We start from the raw sequence: 25,130 nt of genomic DNA, 5'->3' as shown, positions 1-25,130 counted from the left end.
TATAATTCTTTTCTCCAGACACTGCTTCAACCACAATCAGTTACCACTTCCACAACTGACCAGAACGAAAAACAACTCTCTTTAACCAACGAACCCCTCTTTTTCTGCCCTTCCCAAATATATATCGCTCGCTCCCTCCCCTAAGTGTGAATCCTCATATTGGTCAAGAGACTCATTTTGTGGGGGAAAGAAAAACGATTGTTTTGGAAACCTGACCCAATTTAAATAGAATCTTATGAATAGAAAGAAGAACTTCGCATCTGCATGAGTTGGCATGTCCAGATTGTTCAGCATTAGTCATTAAATCTTAAGTCTCTTATTCATACCAATCTCTAGATGACAATCGCTTCATAATGGTGTGATTTTTTTTTTTTTTTTGGCTGATGCTGCATAAGCTCATACATTTGCTTTCTTGCATCACATGCCACTACTACTACTACTACTACTAATTAGGAAGTCCAGGTTTCAATTCAAAGGTACGTTCCTTACTTAGCAACACTCTAATTTCTCCGTCGAGGATCACATTCTTTCCCACCGTCTTCATGAAATCTAATTCCATGACGTTTGTTCGACTTGACTGAGAGACAGCTTCTTGCTGTGAATATGCCGAACTCATGACAGTGGGATAGAACTTCGATTTCTGCTACCCTAGCGTGGTGTCAAGGGGCTCATGTTTGTTCGGATAAAATGGCTTTTGGTAAGGCGTAGTTACTATTCTTTTAAATATAGTCTTGACAACAATATAGGGTGACTGTCTTTAAGACCTACGCAAGTAAAATGAGGACATTTTACAATACAATAAACCTAAATCCTATAGTGTTTTTCTGGAACTTGGTTATAAAATTAATATAAGGAAAATTATAGCTATTAAAGCTGATTTTAAGTTTCTTGCCGAAAGCAAATAACTTATTTGTGATCATCCAGCTGTTGTTAGTAATGGACTTGTAGGTGGCACTGGAATTTAGTTCTGTATTTAATGTTTGGAAATAAAAGGCTTTACAGATAATGTCATAATTGCAGGAGGCTTTATCAACAGGGATGATTATAAAATGTTTATGGAGGTCCTCCAATTGTTGTTTTAATGTGGAAAAATGAAATTTAATCCTGCTGATGGGTGTACCTGTGGCAATGGTGATGACATAATGTTATAGCATCATAGCAAGTACTGAATTAATCCCTAGTTGGAAGGCTTCGATGGGTATGTTATGATGTTAAAAGAGCTTAAAACAGAAGTTAAGTAAATCATGGTATAATTGTTTTTCTGAAAACTTTTAAGTTGATTGGAAAGGATGGTCTATATTTGAAACCATAGGACATGATGCTTCTGAGTTCCTTGTTAGGTGTAATCTGTAAGTTGCCTATTAAGATATGGCCAAAGTATGTATCAATTTTTGGTTGGAGATTGGCCTGACGGCAAATAAATACATTGGAAATAGGTCCAAGGTTAAATTTATCCAAGTTAGTTGCTAGGTGTTTGTAATTGCAAACTCTGAGCCCAAAAGGTTTAGCATATCTGAATCCGGAAATAATATTTAAGCTTTGGCAGCCACCTGGAAATAGGTCAGTAGATTTATTGATGCAATCATTAATGTAGAAATTGCCTAGGCAAGTATTATAATTAAAAATGGTGGTATTATTATTTCAGCTGACCAGCTTGCTGTAACATTTTAATTTAAATTTACATATATCTGTAATAAGGTAAAGTAAATGTTTAGATGTGGAAGGCGACTATGAATTTGTAAAGGGCCTTTCAGCTCTTATGTTTAGTACAAAAGAGTAGATCATGAATCTTCTGTAGGCTGTACTGACCGTTGTCCCAGTCAGAGATAGTCTATTTAAAGTCACCTAGCTTGTATTTGTGCATTGTAATGTTGGTACTATTGGGTTTGCATTTCCTATAAGGTCTGGATGTATTTAGACCTTTAGTAACTTGGAATTTATCATATATGCAAATGTCTGTAATATTATTCATGATGATCTTATGATTGAACTTACTGTTGAGTCCATATGGATAAAGAGTTTTTAATTTTAACATGAATAATTCTTCCTGTTGATTTCGGGCATTATGCTCTGTTACTTGTACTAGGATGGAAATATAGATGTTGATAAAGCAATGTCTGGAAGTGATTGTACTCTATCTCTTGTTCAGAGTTATGGATGTTGCGTTTATTGTAATTTTTGGTATCTGATGTATGCAGGTTAAGCCTGAGGTGGAGTTTATTACCAATTTGTCCCACATATTTCACATTACAGGTTTGGCATGTTAAAAGATAAATTACGTTGCTGCTTTTGCAGAATATTGGATCTTCAGTATTCTTCGAAATATGTTCTGGATGCATGTATGGCAGAGTTTGTTGGAGCATTTGTTAAATTTTAGATTGTAGTGAGGATGATAATATTTGGAGGAGGTGACTTCATTACCATTCAGGCCAGAAGTATTAGATGCTGGTTTGCTCTGTGTGGTATGCGTTAAATGTGAATGTTGCAAGTTTGGAAAATGTGTCGATGATCTGCACAGAGCATAGACCCCAGTTGTCAGATTTATCCTACTTTGCCCATGTAGTATGTCTTTACTAAGTTGGTGGTTCATAAAAAGCATCAAAAATGTAAAATGACATAAAGTCATAAAAAAAATACCATACCAAAAAGGAGGAGGAAAAACTGATTATGGAATATGCAAAATGGCTGTAGTCAAATAGATCCATAATAACCAAAAATTAGAAGTCAGACCGGTGAAAAAACTGAGTGAGATGTGTGTATCCATCTCTTCAAGGCAGTGAAAGCAATGCAAAGAAAGAGCTTGTGAAATACATAATAATGATAAATGTTCCGCAGGCTCTCACTGTTATAGTGTGTGCTTACCAGACGGAGTTGAATAGTGTCCAGAAAACCTGGGTTTCTTATGATCGACTGCTGGTTTAATTTTTAGGACAAAATCTTGTATTCTCAAGATCTGCTCTGAGATGTGGAGAGTAAACTCGCGATATCAAGATGCGTTGTGTTCTCCACTCTGGCCCCCTTCCAAATAGTTAGATTCCAGAGCGGCCGCATTACAATGGTTCTTACTTACTAACTCACTTTGTGGATTGTGTGTAGCGAGAGAATGGCAGGAGGCAAATTGAACAAAATTAACAAGGTTTATTAAGCATAATGGATTACACAAACAGTTACAAGAAAACTAGTGGTTATGACTTTGGCAAACTATCACAAAACTCTTTGGTCTCTAACTAATTAGCAGACTACTGTGTTACTTGTAACGATATACCAACTTAATACTGTTCTTCATGTGGCCTTTCATACTCGAAGAGGTTGATGCATGTCTTGCTGTCCATGTGTTATACTGTTAGTGTGGTAGACAATGTCAGTTTAATAGTCATAATTAATACTTAAGACTTTTATAGTGATAGGTCACATTATCTGTTAAATTCTAGGTGCTAGGTGAGATACTAAAACAATTTCCAAGGTGTGACTATCAGGAGGGATGTCTGTGGGCAAGGATAATATAAAAAGGGGGTAGGTTTGACTTTGAGTGGTTTGGTTCGGTTTGTTCTCAGATAGTATGGGTCAACTTACCAATAAACCTCCGTCCTTCTCCAATGGTTCCAGATTCAGCTTGGCACTCCGTGGGACACAGCTTTCAGCAATATCTCTCCAAAGGCCAGTCTGCTACCCCTCTCTGGGTCTTCTTTTCACTCTCTTAACGACTCTTGCCACCACACTCCCACTTTCCTGAAGTCAAATCTCTCTTGCAATGACTCCAATCCAACTCTGTCCACTTGCTTTTTGTTTCCAAAAGCCTGCACAGGTCCACAGGTTACTTTCGCAGGGTGGGGAACAAAAGCAAAGGGGCTGTCACCCCGGAGAACTGATACAACCAAAGGATTGCATTTATCAAGAGAAAGGGGAATCTTATACTGGGATAGGGTTGCATCTCCCAAATGTAGAGCGGTTATTTCTTTTATTAGTCATTGTTTTATTCACCCCTATACAAGGTATCTCGAAATGATACACGCTCGGTATTTACCTAAATCAGATTACACCTAGACTGTTCTTTCTGTCGTAACAGTCTCTTCTCAGACGAAAGTCACATACCTTCTCACAGGTTTTGTAAACATTACATCCATGGCGCTTGTTCCAAACGACCGAACAACTGCCTCCCGCTGTGAGCCAAAAAGACTCATCACTGTGGAGTAGTGTTTCAACAGCCGCTTCCCCTGGTGCAGGGTCACTGCACATCCGAAAACGAAAGCGAAACAGCTCTCTCCGAGAAGTGATGCTGTCCTAAACATAAAGATAGAGACAAAAGTATAGGGAGTCTTGAAGCATAGACTATAACTTGTAGACAAGTTGGAAGGGGATAAAATAAAAGCATCTTTACATAAAAATAATCACGTTACTGAATGACAAAGTAAGCAAGCAAAAGCAAAGTATGAAATCAATACTTTACCGGGGTACTACTGGTTACAGTACACAAACCCAGCAACCATAATGAAATGTAGACAAATATTTATATTCAGTGTATAGGGTAGGGATGCTGACCTGTCAATTGTAATTACCATGGAAAAATTGAGAAGGCCTGTAAGGTGAAGGAGATAACCTGAAATTAAATTGACTAACATAAAAATAAAAATAACGAAGATTATTCTTTATTATTTTTATCATCCGTTTGTGGTTTTAAATAAACGAAGAGGTAACCCCACACCGGTGCTCTGCATCCGTATATGATTCGACCAAAATGCTTGGTTTATGAGGATAAATCTGCCTTGCTAAAACCCCAATGTGGCACATGTTGCTTGGATTTTTCAGTAGCACCAAGTATTGACAATATAGATTTATATTTCTGGCTTCTTTACCTTTCGGAAATAAATTTTGCGATAGTAAAAAGATTGATATATTGCAATGGTGCGATCTGCGGGTAAAAATATAAGAAATTTGTCGTGATATCATAGCTTCATTGCACAGATCATCGATCACGAGTAACGTTCTAGTATCGGGATGAAAATCTATATCCTCCAATCCTTTGCAAAATTCGATTTGTGCGATTTTTCTCTGCAATTCCTCATACATCTGTTGAGGTTCGGCAAAGAGGCCCACTATTCTTTCAATATTTGGGGTGATGAGATGTTACACAGAATTCGAGATACAAGCATTGTTTTGTGACTCTGACTTGGTTCACTGATTATTGATGTAAGGGTGCGAATTAATTTTCCTTCCATCCAAACGGGTAAGTTAGGTAGCTCTTCACATTGACTGTTCACTTCTTATAAGAATAGCGGAAATTTTTTTCACTGTATCTATTTAAAATCCTAGAACTATATTTGTGTTGGCGACTTTTATTGATTTGTACCAATAAATTTCACTACAGGTTCGGGGGTTTACGGGATATTTATTTATTTACTTTCTATGGCGAGGCGGTGGGATTAAAAAGGGACTAATGAACCTGCAACACGGGGGATAGTGGTTGTAATTTGTAATGAGTTTAGGACAGCTCCGCTTTCTATTGGAACGTGAAGTGGTTCCTTGCAAAGTCAGAACTATAGGTGCACTGTGTTTATTACTTTATTCCCCCATCGGTGAATTAACTGATGTCAGAATAAGGCCCGCAACTTACCCAGATAATTCTAAGGTCTAGAAGCATAGACCTCCCTGGTCTCATTTAAAGTAAAACTCACTTATGTAATTAAATGAGAGAAAGAAACAATATGGTAACTATAAACATAACATATTTAATAGATCAAGAAAATAAACACAAAAGAATGACAAGGCAATGGCTCGTAATTGATACAAATATATCATTAAAAGTAACATTCTAGCAAATGATTTTATCAATGTGGACCTCTATACAACTAGTATAGAATTAGTTCGATTTACATTCGTTTGGCTTGTTTCAGTCCACTGAATCAATGACGGTCGCTAATTTCCCTTTTCTACTACAAGAAAAGATAAGGTAATTAGGTTCCTATCATTACTCTTATGAATTCAAACATTAAATTGTAATGTAATCGAGAATGCTTGAGAACTCAAGAATGGTGTCAGTGAATAGATAACTAGAGTTTCCATTTTGAGTTTCATTCATTAAGGTTTTTGAGGGCTCTAGTTAGACTTATATCCCTTTAAGTTCTGGTTATATAGCTTTATAATATGCTCTCAATGTCAACGTTTTATGCTTTAAGTTCCGTTTGTTACAATTCATAGCATACTTTCAAATATCGAATTTCGTCTTTTAAGTTCTTTTAGTCAGCTTTATAACTTCTTTTAAATCTTCCTTAAGATTATTAAAATGTTTAAGATACTTCGATATAACTCCAGGCTGAAAGGAAAGGGGTCCGGCATATAGGCTAAGAAGCAGCAGTTAATCATAACTAAACACTTAACAAGAGAGACTTACCCAAACAGATGAAATGTCGAACTGTTGTTATACTCTCTTTGGGTGCTTAAGATTCGGTAATAGCTTAGAAAAACTTTAAGTGCTAACTAAACATATTTTACAAATTCGCTTTTACCAAGTTAAAGTTATCAAACACTATTTTACTATAGCATACCGTACTTTAAAGAAAGGGAGGATTCGGCCTGAGGCTCCCTATGTATGCTGTGATTTCTCCTGCTCCTCCTCTTCAAGACAAAACTCTGCTCCCGGAAAAACTTCTAAGGAGCGTGCTCGAACATGTATGCTTTTCTTTTGGCAATTAAAATAAACTGGTAGGTGGAGCTGATTCGAGTTTGTAGACACTGCTTGTCGTCCAATGGTGTTTTTCTCCACATCATCCTATGTATCTCTCTTCACTCCTTGAGTGAACACCTGCTCCAAACGGTCAACTATAGGTGGCTCTCCTACATCTTCCCACGTATTTCTAGAATAAACGTGTATACAAAAACTATTCCTCTCTCTCCTCCGTATTGAACACCTGTACAACAATGCTAGCGATAGGTGGAGCTGATTCTAGTATGTCGATATTGCCTTAGTGCCAAGACTCTCTCACATCTTCCCACGCATTTCAAGAGTAATTCTGTTTACAAAAAACTATTTCTCTCCTTGATGGAACATCTGCTCTAAACGATCAACGAGAGGTGGTGCTGATTCTAGCCCATCGACAATGCTTCCACTCCATACCAACATTCTTATGTGCTTTTTATGCTAATTTCGCATCCAGTTCGCTTTGAAGACAAATAATTTCGTAAAAAAGAGTAATTATAAAGAATAATTATTTGATAACCTTGTATTGTTTAAGAGTTTCCGAAATTATATGACGCAATACTATAATTGTCAATGTGGTCATAATTACAGATAATTACTTAATATCGTTACAATGTAGGTTTGTTTTTAATTCTTAAAGTCGCTTCACGATTCTTTCAAGGGCAGTTGCCCACACGAAAATACTGCGCAAGAACAGAAGAGATAATGTAATTCCTCTTATGTAACTTTCTTTATATAATATTCCTTTTTAACTCTATTTTATTAGAGCAATGTTATAAGAGCAGTGATGGAATCATCTGTTACAATACAAGTATCAAAATAAAACTTCGTCTCATTCTTAGCTTTCTCTGATAATAACATTTTAAAGTTATATTCTCATGATCTCTAATAGTAGTTACTCTTCTGCTAGCTGATTATTGTTAACTAGAAAAGAAGATTAATTAAAGTAATTCGAATCGAAATAAGATATTCAAAATAACATATATATAAAAATAATTACTAATGCAATGAAGTTCGGTATTATAATTTAGAAATAGGTGGCGCCAGTTGTCAGGTGAAGATAAGCGCCTCATAACATCCCTCCTTCCTTCAACTTTCGAAAATCAGGTAATGATTGAGAACAAGAGTTATTGCGGAATGAAAAACACGAAAAAAAAAAACAGAGGTGCAATTTTTTGTTCAGTGCTAGGATTAACCGAATGGGGATTCATATTCAGTTACCTTATTGGTAACACCCATAATATTTAGTTGCCCCAAGTCAACCGACTGGGTTGTACTGAAAAATTTGATAATCTATCAACATAACTCCTGGACTGTAGTGCATTTTCTGAATAAGTATTATTTACGGCATAAAGTACGGTTCTTTTGAACAGATTGATGTTATTGAGCAACCGAGGCATATGGGATATAAAGAAGAAAACAAGCTCATAATAAAGACAGATATTAAGTTACTTGTTCTATATGATCAGTTTAAGGTATTCACATATCATACAGTGTTACGGCTATAAGTCCGCGAATAACTGATCCTATTGGATACTGCAGCGATTCTGCTGAATCAATATGAATGATTTCTAAGTTCTTTGCAGAAAAAGGTAAAGTATCTGTTTAATTAAATCGTAAACTCCTTTAAGATGCGCGATTAGGCGCAGCCCTTGGCAGTCGTTGTTTCATAGGATTTGTTAGGCCCAATGATTAAAACTTAACACTAACAATTATGCTAATTAAATTAACAATGTAGATTTTAGAATGTTTGCTGTGGTGGTAATACAATAGATTTTTCTTCAACAATACAATCAATTAAAAAAAAAGTTATGTTGTTATTATGTCCTAGAAAATATTGAGGCACTAATGCTCTTGATGCTTTCTCATAAACGCAAAACAGTTCAATCACACTCTGGTGATCTTGTAGAATCCCTGCGTTACATCTGGGGATCATTCAGTTGAGGAACTTTCTTCATAAAACATAGATGTATCTTTTTACAAAAAAAAAATGTCTTTCAGTGTCCAAAAATTGTGAAGATAAAAAGTCTCTAGAATGGTCAAATCTCAACATTTGATTATCAGTAAGATCATGATCCACATTTTCGTGTATGATATTACACTCATCATAAGTCATTACCATTTACATGTAAGAAAAAGAAAGAATAGTATTACTATTACATATCAGCTATTTCAAACTAAATACATTATGGTTGTAAATGCAATTATATAACTTGCTAATATGAATATTCAAAAAAAGGATTAAATTATTTCAAAAAATTCAATATTTAAAGTTACATACTAAAGATTACATGTCTCTAACAGATCGCATTACAAAATGTTCTAAGGATCATTTTGCTACATTCTACAACTAAAACTTGTAATTTACTTAACATACATTAAAGTAAGTTTGACTAATATACTCATCATCTCCGAAATTCTAAAACTTCGTTCTTCCTTCCACTACATACTAACAAAGTATAAAAAATTGTGGTATACCTTTCCATAATACAGAATTCTAAACTGTAGTGTACGACTCTATAATACAAAATGCAAACATTGTAATTTACTACTCTATAAAATAAAATGTAAAAATCTCTACTATTGACTACAAAAATAAGCCTTATGGTGTAAAATACATTTGAGAATTATCGTTTATAGACAAATTAGATTATGCGTGAAAAAATACAGATACTAATCACATGACTACATTATTATCATGATTACATGTTTCTATTTAATTGAATTGTACATCAACTACTGTACTATAACATTTCAAATAAATAGTTCATCCTGCAAGAAACGCACTTGCTCAATGTCATTTTTATCTTCTTCCATTATTCTTCTTCTTGGTTTGCTTTTCTTTTCATGTTGGTCTACACAACAGTGGTAATAGTGGGAACGCTTCGTCGTCATAGATCAAATTGGCACTATCTGGCTATTTTGGATGTGATTTTAACGAATACTATATACGCAACTCCTTTCATCTTGAGCTCTGATTCAAATGGATAGTGTTATCCAAATGTCAATTCAAATGGATAGTGATATCCATTTGAATTGACACGTTCCTTGTAAGAGGACAATGGTTCATCTGTGGTCTGGGATATTTACTCAAAATATGCAGAAAAGGTATATGAATCTTCCTGATGTGTTTTAAGAAATGAAACTTACTACGTCGAAATTCTCGCTGATTATTTCGGATCTTCATACAACCTTCACAACATATTGTGGTTTGAGGAGGCATTGTGTAATCTACTATTAGACACTTTTTACTCAATGATGAAAATTATACTTTTATTTATACTTCTTCCACTTTGGTTGATTTAGTTCTACATAGGCATATTTGGTTTTCCCTTCTCTTTTACAAAATATCCATAATCATTTATGATATGTGATGCTTTTGTGAGTGAAAAGTTTCCCTAAGATCTTTCATAGAAAGAAATCAGCTTAGAAAGGAATCATCCTTTAAAACTGCGTCACTGTAATATTCCATTTAAGCAATCTCTCGTTCTGATACATACCTAATGAAACATTTCAGCTTACCGTTTTCCTGTATCTTTTCCCTTGCTTCCTTTGAGCTTCCTCCCTCTCAGGGCGTTTCCCTCTGCTTGTTTCTGCTGGCTGGAAACTACTTGGCTCCTTCAATACAGTTTGCACTGGCACAATTTTTACTAGATAGCGTTTTTTTCACTATAACCAAAAATCGCGACTCTTTTAATCTTCTATCTAAGTCGAACTAATTTTAATTCTTCTCTCTTGATCTAATTTCTCTAATTCTAAATCTTCATTTCCTGATTAATACTTTTTTCCAATTCTCCTCCTCTGCTTTATATTAGGGTCAAATCCCTTTTGCGTTTTTTCCCATCGCTTGTCTCATTGGATGCTCTAGTTCCAAAGCCAAAAATCTTAGCTAGTCCGAGTATCGTGTCATGGTCAAAGAGTCTGTTGACTCTTCTTCTAAACCAATTAACGAGCAACAAACCCTAAGTACGTCATGATTTCTCAGTTGCTAAGAAGGTGTTGCCGACACTGATGTTACTTTTGACCATTTTTGGGCAAGCGAGAATGTTATCCAATATCATGATCATTGAGAAAGAGCTCAAGGTATCTTGTTGTTTATGTGGAGAAGACAATTTTTCCCCTGCTGTAGCATCCGGAGCGCTTGTGTGTTTACAAGGGATGACACTTTCCTTGACTTCTGTGACCTTACAGTGGAAGCTTTTACCGCTGTACTGTACTGTACATGGCTTTCCCTAAGCAAGGTTACGAGTGGGCTGGGTCTTCAGAAGATATTTAAATATTTTAATTCTAATTTTGAAAAATATTTGTTTGATTTTACTGGTTTCTATCTTTGTTGATGGTATTGCAAATTTTATGAGTTTTAACGTGACAAAATAAATATCAGCAATTAGGGAAACCAGACTAATACTTAATTTATCAATTACTAAAGATTTGATTTATCCGAAAAGAGAAAGGTGGGATTTATACTACTCGTAACACTGCTCTCTCCTCTGAAAAAAAGATTGTTTCCGGGATGAAAATCCCGGAACACACTCTTAGGTAAGTTTTGGGAAAGCAGGAACGACTTCAAAAAAATGATTCCTTCCTTTACATAAAATAATTATTTGATAATATTACTAAATAATTAAAGATTAACATAGTTATATTTACTTCACTATTATATCAATGTAGCAACATAGATTAATGAAATACTTCAAAGTTATTACAATATAAGTAATACAATATTGTAAAAAAAGTACATATAGTGTTCTTTTGAAACATTACTTATCTCTTGATCACCATTCTTTTCCACTCAGGGACTCATTATAGTCCTGAACATTCAGTCCTAGCACAAATTATCCAAGGAAAAAACATTGATCAAAACACAAATTTTTTATGTTCTTCACTTCCCTCGAGTCACTGTCTTTAATCACATTCAGATAAAACATATAGTCTAATCATCCACTTGCTTCAACTATGATTCTATATCAGCATCTTTTCTGGCTTCAAACTCTTCCATGGGTGTACAATTTTTGTTTTCCTTTCACAAATCAGTCTGTCTTTCCTTATCTTCCAATTCACTCAGAAGAGATGATACATACATATATAAAAAAACAAGCATTAATATATATTCTTTCAGCATATTTATGAACAATGAATTACTTGATTACAAAATACATATAATATTAAATGGCAATGACTATAAACTAAGAACTTCAGTTTCACCAAGGAAACAATACATATCTAAAAGAAAACGATAATTCATTAAAAATATTTTCTTTTTTTTTTTCTTTGGCGAAGGAGTTCTCTTCATTTTTCACTTGACTAATTCGAAGAAAACACATCACTGTTGGTAATACTTGTGATGATTTTAGTAAACTGGAATTGAAGATCTCTACAGGAAAAGACGTATAGCACAAAGTTATAATGTGAGAAGTGCACAGGTGCATCAAGAAAAAAAAACTCAAAGGAAAGGTTTATTAGAAGAATCAATGATTAAGATATTCAAAAGATCAGAATGATTTCTGATGAAGTGGCAGTCCATTCCGATCTAATTGAGAACTTCCTGTCCTTGCATTTCTCTTCTCAGTTCCAAGCTATTGATGTTTTCTTCTTCAGTGAGGTTTCTACTATAATATATTTGATACGAGTTGCTTATCTCTTCCCTGTTGTCATTTCCATGTTTTCGCAATTTCCACAACACAGTTCCTAAGGCTATAAGGATTAACAGTCCGGCTGGGACTCCTAATGTGAAGTAGACTGCTTCTTTCAACCAGTCTCTTTCTAAGGATACGGTAAGTTTTACATAACCCCATTTATTCCATGCATAACACTGATAATGACCAAAATCTTCTACATGTACAGACTTAATCATAAGTGAGCTACTGAGATTTCTTATTCCTTGCAGTTCTATATGTGTGGTCAAATCATCTGAATTTGGGCCTTTCCAAGTCAGATTTTCTACAGGAGGCACATTCTTGAAAACGCAACGAAGTTGAACATCATCTCCAGTACTTCCGAGATGTGAACTGCAAATGCCTTCTGGTGGTTCTTTCAGATAAATTAAAGCCTCATCTTTTACCAACGGAAAATTCGGAATCATTCCTTCACACGAATAACGACCTGATGTTTTAAGCGACATGTGAAGGATTGTTAGAGTGGAAATAACGCCAGCTTGAATGAGCTTGTATTCAAAGTACCATTTTACCGTAGGTAGTGGAAATCCTCTGACATTGCACTGCAACACAACTGAGTTACCATTGGTTGTGGCAATGTCACTGAGTTTCGTGTTCAAGACAGGGCCATAAGATACTGTCATTATAAAAGAAGCTTGGGCCGTTCCTAATTCATTTCGCACAACACATGTGAAGTTGTTATTGTGATTTTATCTTCGGATATTCCTGATTATAAGCGTAGCATTTCCTTCCTTCATTAATTGTTTTTCTCCTTTGAACCATTGATATGTGAAAACGTCATGATTTCCTAATGCCTCACATTTCAACTTAAAATCATCATACTCACGTGCAATTTTTGAAGATGCTTTCATGGTAATTCTCGGTTTATATTTTACAATGACTGTTATGGAAATCATCATGGGGTGAGAATAAGTTATGTGGTTAGCACTACATGAGAAAGCTTTTTTATCATATTCTGGTATCAGAGTAGTTATCCATTTCAAATGGGAAATCATCCTAATTTTATCTGACCAAGGCTCATGGCTAGATTGTTATCGATCCTCATCGAATCGTCGTATTTAATCCAGCTCAATGAAGTAGGCAGCTTCCCTGCTACTTATATGTGAGAGTAGCTTGATCTCCCTCATTTCCACTGAGAAACGAACCTTCTCCTATCAGAGGAGGTAGAGGTGTGACGTAGACTGTCAGGTTAGCTGTACTGGATCGGAACTGACGTCCATCCTCGGTATTAACCCGACAATAATAATCACCCTCATCTGTTAACTGTAACTTAGAAATCTGCAGTGAAAAATCATTCTCTTTAGGAGAACCAATCACTTTATAGTCCGGCAGACCACGGGGTCTGTAGTAACTTTCTATATTCTTTCCATTGACAAACCATGGTACTTGAGCTGTAATATTACGAAGTCTGCATGGGAAAATCACGTTCTGTTCTACTATGGCTTCTCTATCAAGCGCCTGAAGAATAAAGATGTTAGCATGCACAGATGTAATATACTTTAAAAATAACGCTATGGCCAGCAAGAACTCTTTCATTTGCACCTCCATCTCCCTGATCTTCTTCCTATGAAAAGAAATTTTCTACTCCTTTTTTTTTTTCTTTTCTCTTGCCCCGGATATATATATATATATATTTATATTTATTTATTTTTTTTTTTATTTAAGACATAATCCAAAATGTAAACTTTAAACTGGAAAGATGAGTAATAAAAAAATTCATTAACCTAAAATGTGTGTACTTTCGTTGATTCCTTTTCTTGCTGATTATATTTTTTTTCTTCTTTTTATGTGTTATTAATTGTTCCACAAGGCTCTTCCCGTTATAGTGTGTTGCCGGATAACCTGTATCACCTAGCGATTAAGACAATCAACTATTACAATTACTCAACATTCAAAGTGTATAAACTGGTTTCTGGACAAGCTCATCACTAACATTAGCATTCCAGGAGGCCTGGAATGCTAATGTTAGTGATGGGCTTCAATCTGATCGACTAGCGATTTAGTATTTTTTTATTTGTAAACCATGGTTGAGCGGCCATCTGTTAACCTGGGCTTCAATCTGATCAACTAGCGATTTAGTTAGGACAAACTCTCTTATCCTCAAGATCTGCCCCTAGGCATTAAGGGAAAACTCGCGATATAGAGAGGCGTTGTGTTCTCCACTCTGTTCCCCCCCTTTTTCCAGTTGGCAGGGTTCTCTAGAATGGCCGCTTAACCATGGTTTACAAATAAAAACTTACTCAGTGACTTATGTATAACTAGAGAACAATCAAGAGGAGGTAAACAATGATAACAAAGTTTATTATGTACACCTTTACAAAATTCGGTTAACATCAATCAATTGGTTGCTCAAATATTTAAATGGCTCACTACTCCGTCAATGATCAAGTGTGATGTGTTACATGTGTATCACTCCGTTTGCGTTCTTCATGTATCCTTAGGATGCAATCCTTCCTGGATCTCAGAGGAAACATAAGGCTTCACGCTATTATAGTGTTTGTGCGTTTGTGTGAAGTTGGCTAGTGAACTTAATAGTGGCTATAATATGACATTTGCTGATAAATAATATCACTAATGGTTCCTGGCATTTAAACATAGTAACACAGATACTTATCAATATGTGTACTTGTGAGAAGGAATGTGAGCATGAGACATAAGTTATAGAACGAGAGGAAACCTAGTGTGGGATTGGTTAGATTAATTTACCATAATTGACTTACCAGAACAACTTCTGGATAGCTTCCCAGCTCCAGGTACCAAGTTCTTTTCTTTCATTAACATCTCTTCCTTCCTCCTTCAATTTATCTTTTATTGGCTTTGTTGTTCCCTGTGAGATTTCCTCTTTCTTCTCTTTTTTTGAATCTATCTTTTATCTTCAATTCAAGCTACCTCTTCGCACTGCCTCTCTTCTTTGTCATTTTAGTATATATAGGTCCCCGCTTTTTGGAATAGGTAAAATGGTATTGGCTGAAAGACCTATTTAGTGGGGAAAGACAAAACGATTGTCTTGGAAACCTGATCCTATTAGAAATAGAATCTTATGAGTAGGAAGAGGAACTTCACATTGGCATGAGGTGACAAATGTAGATTTGTGCAGCAATTAGTGACTGAAATAACATTTTCTTTTCTGCGCCATATTCTGGATAACAATCACTTCGTAATTAGGAAGTTCAGGTTTCATTTCAAAGGTGTCTTCCTTATTAAGCATTACTCTAATTTCTCTACCGAGAATTAGATATCGCTATTGTTTTATGAAATCTGCGACATTTGTCCAAACTGATCGAGTGACGATCTCTTGTGTGATCTAACTGGACTCACAACAGCGTCTCTATTGCTGCCTCCCCAGTTTGAAGTCGAGGAGTACATATCGGAGCCGAAAAATAGATCACTGCCTGTAATGGTTATTATTCTCTGTGTATAGTAGTGGCAAAATTATGTATAATGTTTTGCCAATGGGAGTTAAATAGGAAATGACAAATGGGCACACTTTTCATATAATTTTATTGTACTTCTCTTCTTTTCACGAAATCCTCCTGAACAAGCCACTCCACGTATTGGTTGACCGCAAGAATGGCACAAAAGGACAGGGGGTGGTCCCAGAAGCGGCGGAAAGAGAACCTTCTTGTTGGAAGATGATCCCTTTTAGGGCAGCCTAAATCATCCAAGTTTATTATCGTTTCCTCCGGTAATGAATTTTTAAGCCAATTCGTCTTTCCTGATCCCTTCACAAAAATGTAACAACAAGGGCGGGTGAGGAGTTTCAACCAAGAGTCGAAGAATGCGACTGAAGATGCTCCTCGTCCCCAAGGCAGGCCTAAACGTTTATTGCAAATCCATAAGTTTTGAGTTTGAAGACATTTTGGTAGGTCTAAAAACCTACAACCCCCTTTAACACAGTGTTTCTTTCCAGACCATCGCAAGCTATTAGGGCAATTTCCTTGGACGAGAGGGCTCCAGTTATGTCCCTACAAAACTGCAGGTCTATGCAACACTGATTTTCCACGGGAATGGGAAAAGGGGCTGACCCACGCTTTGATGTCATCTGGCTAATTTCTGATCGAATTAATTTGGGTATATAGACGGGAGTTTCCAAACTTGGGCTGCTCCGCTGCTCTTCATATGTATTTCGGACTATTAAGAAGGATTTCATTTCCTTATTAATACTTTTTCCGATTCTCCTCCTCTGCTTTATATTAGGGTCAAACCCTTTTTGCTTGTTTCTGCTGGCTGGAAACTACTTGGTTCCATCAATACAGTTTGCACTGGCATAATTTTTACTAGATAGCGGATTTTTCACTATAACCAAAAATCGCGACTCTTTTAATCTTCTATCTAAGTCGAACTAATTTTAATTCTTCTCTCTTGATCTAATTTCTCTAATTCTAAATCTTCATTTCCTGATTAATACTTTTTCCGATTCTCCTCCTCTGCTTTATATTAGGGTCAAACCCCTTTTGCGTTTTTTCCCATCGCTTGTCTCATTGGATGCTCTAGTTCCAAGGCCAAAAATCTTAGCTAGTCTGAGTATCATGTCATGGTCAAAGAGTCTGTTGACTCTTCTTCTAAACCAATTAACGAGCAACAAACCCTAGGTACGTCATGATTTTCTCGGTTGCTAAGAAGGCGTTGCCGACGCTGTGTTACTTTTGACCATTTCTGGGCAAGCGAGAATGTTATCCAATATCATGATCATTGAGAAAGAGCTCAAGGTATCTTGTTGTTTATGTGGGGAAGACAATTTTTCCCCTGCTGTAGCATCCGGAGCGCTTGTGTGTTTACAAGGGAAGACACTTTCCTTGACTTTCGTGACCTTACAGTGGAAGCTTTTACCGCAGTACAGTACTGTACATGGCTTTCTCCTAAGCAAGGTTACAAGTGGGCTGGGTCTTTAGAAGATATTTAAATATTTTAATTCTAATTTTGAAAAATATTTTTGATTTTACTGGTTTCTATCTTTGTTGATGCTATTGCAAAATTTATGAGTTTTAACCCGACAAAATAAATATCAGCAATTAGGGAAACCAGACTAATATTTAATTTATCAATTACTAAAGATTTGATTTATTCGAAAAGAGAAAGGTGGGATTTATACCACTTGTAACACCTAATCAAGAATATTTAGTGCTTCCTGGGAATTACTTTCCGTTTTAAAAGCCCGGTATGCTAAATTTTGAACTCTCGCACTAAACATCGCAATGATTTTTATCATGCGCTTGGACAGCGGTAGCAAACTGGTTTAAACATGTTATAATTGGTTCTATTTTCTCGAACTATGCTACTACTACATTTTTGACACGCTACAAGTTTGTCACCGGCACTTCTTAGTCCTGCTCTTCTATCCATTCGTACGACTCTGGGCTAACTTCTTTACATTTTTCTCTCTGCCAACTTAATCTTCCGCTTAGCTTCTCGAATACGCTCTCTAACTTTTTTTAACCTAGAAACTCAGAAACCTACCATAAGACAGTCCAAAGATCCATTTTCTTTCCCCTTTCCCATATAAATACCTCTGGTTTTCCCTACCTTAATTCGCCCTGACCTGTTCTGACATCACAGGTCAATAATGCTGGGCAAAGAACTTCATTCGGGGACTGTCAACTTTGGGAATTGACATGACTAAAAATGAAATAGTGTGAGAGGAAAGGAAATCCCATGTTTGTGTAAGGCAGTTTCTTTTGTATTAAAATCACGCTCATTGAACATAAATCGATATGCTTTTACGAACGGAATTTTAGCATGACAGTCCTTGTGTTTATTAGATTCAATTTTGTAAGGGATTATGTCTCATGCTCTGATTTCTCACTCTTCTGTCAAAGTCGCAATCTGCTCTTTTCGTTCCTGAGCAATTAACTATATGCGAACTGCCCTTCGCCGTCAGGGAGAGGGGTGGCTGACGTTATTTAATTGCTCTGGGCACTAAACGCGGTGTATCGTTTCAACAACTTCCCTCTAGAGAGGCGATTGACTGCCGTTACGAAACCGAAAGTTAAACGACGTTCATTCCGTATAGACCGTGTAAAAAGTATAGAACGCCTTGAAGTATAAATGCTTCTTAAAAACAGGTGAAAGGGATAAAAAATGATACCATTTTTTTAACACTTTAACAAATCCGACGAAGGAAAAGAAGACTCGCAGGTCATCTCATTTTGCATTCTTGTAATGCCAAACAACACGAGGTTGGGAATAGCCATGAGAGAAAGGTTCCATTGGAGAAGAGACAATCACAAAGTTGTGATCTGAAGTGCCTAAAGGACCTCTCACTTCGACTGTGTACTTATAAGGGTTGTTTCTGAGAAAAAGATCAAGCGTTTTGGCTGTATGAATAGGATTGTCCGGAATTCTTGTAGATAAATGAAACAATCTATGCAAGGTCATTAATAATTGCAAAAGCCTCAGCACCTTGACCAGCTGGGTCGGTGTGACTAGAAAACAGAAGCCAGCTGGAGTTGTGAACATTAAAATCACCAAGGAAAATTACCTCACTGTTAGGAAAGTTGGACTGGAGAAAGTCAAGTTGCAAAGAGAGGAAGTCAAAGAGCTCCAACTGATTAGTGGAGTTGGGAGAACGGTAGAGACAACAGATGAATTTGACAAGGGGTAGAGAGATTTTAAGCCAGAGAAGATCAAAGAGAGCAGATTCCAAATTGCCAAGTCTGACAGAGAATATCAGAACGGACATATGCACAAGGAATCACACGGCGAATAATTTGGGCATCTGAGATGAGTAGTAGTTGAATCAACCGATAACTGAGATTCTGTCAGAAAAAGTACATGTAGTTTGGCAGACTGCAAGTGGAAATGGATATCGTTGAGATTAGAATTAAGACCATGTATATTTGTGAAATGAATAAGGAAGTGCTTGGGAGGTTTAGATCTTTTCGCAAATAAGCTTGCTCTATTAGTTTAACAATTCATGGTGTATTCAATAGTAAGAAAAAGTGGGTGGGACATACTGTACGAAGTAATGAAATTTTTGGATATGGCATACACATGGTAAGAATATACCCAGATCCTTGACATAACGTGGTCTCAACAATTCTCCCCGCATACACACTACTTGGACTCCCTCCAGTCACAATCTGGCAGAGATTATACACTAGCTGATCCGGAAGCCTCCTAGAGAGTTACCAATAGGTTCGTTCCGGTGTACTAACTAGTGGCTGCCCTGCGAACACCGTTTTAGACGTGTACCCTTGAAATGTGAGGAATATTAGATCTCGCCACGATGTTCATCATAACTTCAAAATTCATCAATCATACTCCAATAAGGGAGAGATAGGGAAGGGCTGGCCAGAACTTAGCTCTAGAAACGAAACATGGGTTCCACCACTTCAAGCCTCCAATAAGCAAAGTGGTGGTATTCCACCGGTTGATGAGAGTCATCTATCACCTAGTACTGCCTGGTAATATAGAGGGGCGGCATTCCTCCATGCGGTGTGGCGCCACACCTCGACCCCTGCTTACGTTGGTTTACACCTCGGTGGTCACTCACTAGGTACTGATGCATGGAGGTTATACCCAGGTTTACTAACAGTCCCACCATCGTGAAGGTGCAAGCAGAAGATTTGGCTGTCACAGACCATCCGGACTTCGCCAAAATTGGGTCCACTCGACTTGAGTGTCAACAGAATATCAGTTCCATCAGCATTTCAGACTCCCAGGTAGCAAGTACAGTTTGTCTGGCATACCTGAGAGAATGTCTGTGACAACCTCAAGGACCAAATGGAACAGCCCAGTCGCTTTCTGAAGAACAGATTCAAATGCGTGAAAATAGAGTATTTTGTGAAAGACTCACATTCACTCAATTCGAGAATAAAATCACACAACCCTCCAGTAAAAATCGTAGTGTGACCAGCATGTCTTTATCTCCAAACAGGCAGTAAATGTTACTTTCACTTTTACATTTCTAGAAACATTATATCACCTAAAGGGAAATAGATACACTGCTACAGACAATTACGAACGGAGCTCATCTCATCCATCACCGATTCTTGCAACAAATGGAACCTACTTTCACCTCCTCATGGTCTTTTACAACCGTATTTTTTTTAGAAAATGTTTATCCAGCTTCTTGGCGTCACTCTATTGTTTTGGCATTCCTGAAGCCTGGAAAAGATCCATCCAACCCCCATAGCTATAGACCAATCAAGCTATAGACCAATCTGTCAAGCTGACTCAGCAAAATCCTTGAAAAAATTGTCCACAGTAGACTCGTCTGGATCATTGAGTCACAACATCTAATGAGCAATAGTCAACATGACTTTTGACAAAACAGGTCATGCTTGGATCTCATGATCAAGGCTGAATTTGCCATTTGCAATGCTTTTGTTAAACACGAACATCTAGTAATGGTTTCTATAGACATAGAGAAGGCTTTTGACACCATCAGGCGACATGGCATACTTAGTGATCTTTACTCTCTTGGTTTACAGGGCAACCTCCCCATATTTGTTCAAAACTTTCTACAGACTAGATCGTTTCAAGTAAAATACCAAAATGACCTTTCTACAACTTTCATTCAGGAAGGTGTTCCTCAGGGATCTGTACTGAGTGCCACTCTTTTTCCTCTTAGAATCGATTGCATTACTAAACAGCTTCCAAACACAGTTGAGACATACCTTTATGCAGATGACCTTTCCATCTCCTGCCATTCCCAAAACATGAGATCTATTGAAAGGCAGCTTCAGATATCACTGAATAAAATACAATGGGCCAACCTCAACTGCTATCGACTCTCACAACAGAAAAGTTATCCATTTTTGTAGACAACGCAAACTCCATCTGGATCCTGAACTTCAAATTTCCGTCTCCATCCCAGTCACTACTAACATCAGATTTCTAGGAATAATTCTTGACAACAAATTAAATTTCTTAGACCATATTAAAAATGTACGTACTGCCTGTTTAAAAAAGTTAAATATACTCAGATCTTTATCCGCCCTAACATGGGGTGCAGATCGCACCTCCCTACTTCGGTTATACAGGGCGCTAATCCGATCCCGTCTCAATTATGGTGCTACTGTCTATGATTCTGCCAGAGCAAGTGCTTTGTGCTGGCTTGAACCAGTTCTGCAGTGCCTTGAGGATTGCACTTGGGGCTTTCAGAACATCACAAGCACATAGCCTCTACATTGACGCCAATGAGCCCCCTTTAACTCTATGTAGGAAAACACTTCTACTGAAGTATGCTGTCAAAATACAAAGTTGTGCCTCGCATCCAGTTCAGTCATACCTATTCAATTCACCATTAGAAAACCTCTACAGAATTAAGCCTAGTACAGTAAAACCAGCTGGTCTTTGCCTTCTTGAGCTGATGCAGGTTTGGAATGTTTCCATTCATTCTGTACAAGTGGTAGTAACATGCGCTCCACCACCATGGACTCGTACTCCTCTATCCACCTGTGACACCTTTGCCAGTGGGGAAAAAATGTTCCTTCAAACATCAAATGTGAAACAACTTCATGCAAGTCACACTCACAGATATTTTGATTTTCCACTGAATAGTGGTGTTCTTAAATACCACTATTTGAGCATCCCTTCCACCTGAATTCAGCATCTTCTCAACAGAATTATATGCAATTAAACTAGCCTTAGAAAATCTCTGTTCTGACTGCTCATTAAAATTTATCATTTACACTGACTCCAGCTCAATTATCTAACTCCTCAGATGAAATTCACCCTTTTCTAAATGAAAGTAGATTATTGCTGTGGATATGAAGAGCGCCAACAACTGATCACCTTCTGCTGGATTCCGGCACATTCTGGAATTTCTGGTAATGAACTGGCCGATAAAGCTGCAAAAAATCCAACTACGTTAGATTTAACGAATATCCCTGTTCCAGCATCAGACTATCCACAAATCATTCATGGTGCATGCCTAACAAAATGGACAGCACTCTCGCACTCTCAAATAACAAACTTTTTCAATTTAAACAGAATCCTAAAATTTGGCGTTCCAGTGTCCATTCATCAAGACAAGTACTCCTTTCAAGATCAAGAATAGGCCATACACATTTGACACCTTTATTTACTCACAGATGATCCACCAGTGTCCACATTGTTCTCTAAATTTGACTGGAAAACACATTCTTATTGAATGCCCATACTATAAACAAGACAGAAATTCAACCTTGCTATCATTGGTTAACCTTCGGAAACCAATATCATTGGTGACAATGCAAATATTCCTGAATTTTTTAACTTTCTGAAGAAAATTTGAGTTTTTAGTCATTTTTGATTTCAGGCTTTTCTGACCAGATGATAAATTCTCATATTTTGTTACAATAAAGGAATAGGCGCATTATAGCCAAAGCAGCTTATGCGCCATAAAACCTCCACAACAACAGCAACAAATGGAACAGCTGTCAGTCGCCTTCTGAACAGATACAAATTGATCAAAACAGAGCATCTTTTGTGAACCAGACTCACATTCACTCAATTCGAGAATAAAATCACACAACTGTCCAGTGGAAATCGTAGTGCGACCAGCACCTGTCTCAAACCCAATTGGCATTAAATGTTAGTTTCACTTGTACACTTGTTTGCAGCAAAATCGCTTTTTCACCGGAAGCGAAATAGCGATTCTGCTGCAAACAATTACGAACGGAGCTCAACTTATCCATCACTGATTCTTCCAACAAATGGAGCAGCTCAGTCGCCTTCTGAAAAACACATACAAAATCGTCAATATAGAGCATTTCTTGTGAACGAGACTCACATTCATTCAATTCAAGAATGAAGCCACACAGCTCTCTGGTGGAAATCGTAGCGTGACCAGCTCTGTATTTATCTCCAAACGGCCATTAAATGTTACTTTCACTCGTACACTTCTTGAAACATAATATCACCTGAGGCGAAAGAGCAACGTTCCTGCAAACAATTACGAACTGAGCTCATTCATCCATCACTGATTCTTGCAACAAAAATGACCAGTCCAGTCGCTTTCTGAAGAACAGACACAAATGCATCAATATAGAGTATTTTTTGTGAAAGAGACTCACATTCACTCAATTCGAGAATAAAATCACACAACCCTCCAGTGGAAATCGTAGTGTGACCAGCATCTGTTTATCTCGAAACGGCCGGTAAATGTTACTTTCACTTTACTTCTTGAAACATAATATCACCTGAGGCGAAATAGCGGCACTGCTGCAAACAATTACAAATGGAGCTCAACTCATCCTTCGATTCTTGCAGCAAATGGAACAGCTGTCGCCTTCTGTAAACCATACAAAATCGTCAACCTAGAGCAATTCTTGTGAACGAGACACATTCATTCAATTTGAGAATAAAATCACAGCTCTACGGTGGAAATCATAGTGTGACCAGCTGTCTTTATCTCCAAACTGCCAGTAAATGTTACTTTGACTTGTACACTTCTTGAAACATATCACCTAAAGCGAAATTGCGATGCTCCTGCAAACAATTACCAACGGAACTCAACTCATCCATTACCGATTCTTGCAACAAATGGATCAGCTCAATCGCATTCGGAAAAACACATACCATCTCGTCAACATAGCGTATATTTTGTGAACGAGACTCACATTCACTCAATTCAAGAATAAAATCAAAACCTTCCAGTGGAAATCGTAGCCTGAGCACCATCTCTCTTAATCTCCAAACTGCCGTTAAATGTTACTTTCACTTGTACACTTCTTGAAACATAATATCACTGGACAAGAAATAGTGACGCTCCTGCAGAGAATTACGAAAAGATATCAACTCGTCCATGACTGATTCTTGCACCAGATGGAACAGCCCAGTCGTTTTCTGAAGAACAGATACAAATGCGTCAACATAGCGTATTTTTTGTGAACAACAGTCACATTCACTCAATTCAATAATAAAATCACACAACCCTCCAGTGGAAATCGTAGCACGACCATCATCTGTCTCAAACTCCAAACCGCTGGTAAATGTTAGTGTCACTTGTACCCTTCTTGAAATGTAATATCACCAGATGCGGAACAGCGACACTACTGCAAACAATTACGAATGGAGCTCATCTGATCCATCACCAATTCGTGCAAGAAATGGAACAGCTCAGTCGCCATCTGAAGAATAGATACAAATTCTTCAAAATAGAGTATTGTTTTTGAAAGAGACTCACATTCACTCAATTCCAGAAGAAAATCACACAACCCTCAAGCGGAAACCATATCGTGACCAGCGTCTGAATCTCCAAATGCTGGTAAATGTTAGTTTCACTTCTACTCTTTGAAACATAAAATTACGAGGTGAAATAGCACTTCTACTGGAAAGAATTATGAAGGGATCTCAACTCATCGTTCACCAATCCTTCCAACAAATGGAACAGCTCAGTCCCCTTCTGAACAGAAACAAATTCTTCAATATAGAGTATTTTTTGGGAGTCTCACATTCATTGAAGTCAAGAATAAAATCTCGCAACTCTTCGGTGGAAATCGTAGTGTGACCAGCATCTGTCTGAATATCCAAACTGCCGGTAAATGTTACGGTTTCGCTTGTACACTTCTTGAAATATAATATAACTGGAGTCGAAATAGCGACGCTCCTGCATAGAATTACGAAAGGATCTCAACTCATCTATCACCGATTCTTGCAACAAATGGAAGAGCTGTCGCAATCCAAAGAACATACAAATTCGTCAATATAGAGTATTTTTTGAGAAAGACACATTCACTGAAGACAAGAATAAAATCTCGCAACTCTCCAGTGGAAATCGTAGTGCGACCAGCAACTGACTGAACCTCGAAACCACTGGTAAATGTTACAGTTTC

General features: G+C 37.1%; 2 protein-coding genes across 2 annotated transcripts; both read right to left on the bottom strand.

The window, feature by feature from the left end:
• Positions 1 to 12,224: 12,224 nt before the first annotated feature.
• On the bottom strand, positions 12,225 to 12,992 carry LOC150078854 (kin of IRRE-like protein 1). Its single transcript, XM_090382860.1, has one exon. The coding sequence runs from the start codon at positions 12,990 to 12,992 to the stop codon at positions 12,225 to 12,227; it is 768 nt and encodes a 255-aa protein (XP_090238986.1).
• Positions 12,993 to 13,461: 469 nt separating this feature from the next.
• LOC150078853 (irregular chiasm C-roughest protein-like) lies at positions 13,462 to 23,976 on the bottom strand. Its single transcript, XM_090382859.1, has 2 exons — positions 23,875 to 23,976; positions 13,462 to 13,827 (listed from the first exon to the last, which is right to left on the bottom strand). Exons 1-2 carry the CDS (start codon positions 23,974 to 23,976, stop codon positions 13,462 to 13,464), a joined length of 468 nt encoding a protein of 155 aa, XP_090238985.1.
• Between the last annotated feature and the right edge of the window lie 1,154 nt (positions 23,977 to 25,130).

This window comes from Mastigoproctus giganteus, chromosome 10 (genome assembly GCF_048544385.1).
Source record: "Mastigoproctus giganteus isolate SK-2022 chromosome 10, ASM4854438v1, whole genome shotgun sequence".
Classification (NCBI taxonomy): Eukaryota; Metazoa; Arthropoda; class Arachnida; order Uropygi; family Thelyphonidae; genus Mastigoproctus; species Mastigoproctus giganteus.
The sequence above is the reverse complement of the archived record's forward strand: the minus strand, read 5'-3'. Positions and strand labels throughout refer to the sequence as shown.

Coding starts and splice junctions, on each gene's coding strand:
- LOC150078853 (XM_090382859.1), bottom strand. CDS start 23,976: ATGGTGCTCAGGCTACGATTTCCACTGGAAGGTTTTGATTTTATTCTT. Junction 13,828..23,874: donor TACGCTATGTTGACGAGATG/GTATGTGTTTTT, acceptor TTTATTCTTCAG/GCGCTTGATAGAGAAGCCAT.
- LOC150078854 (XM_090382860.1), bottom strand. CDS start 12,992: ATGACAGTATCTTATGGCCCTGTCTTGAACACGAAACTCAGTGACATT.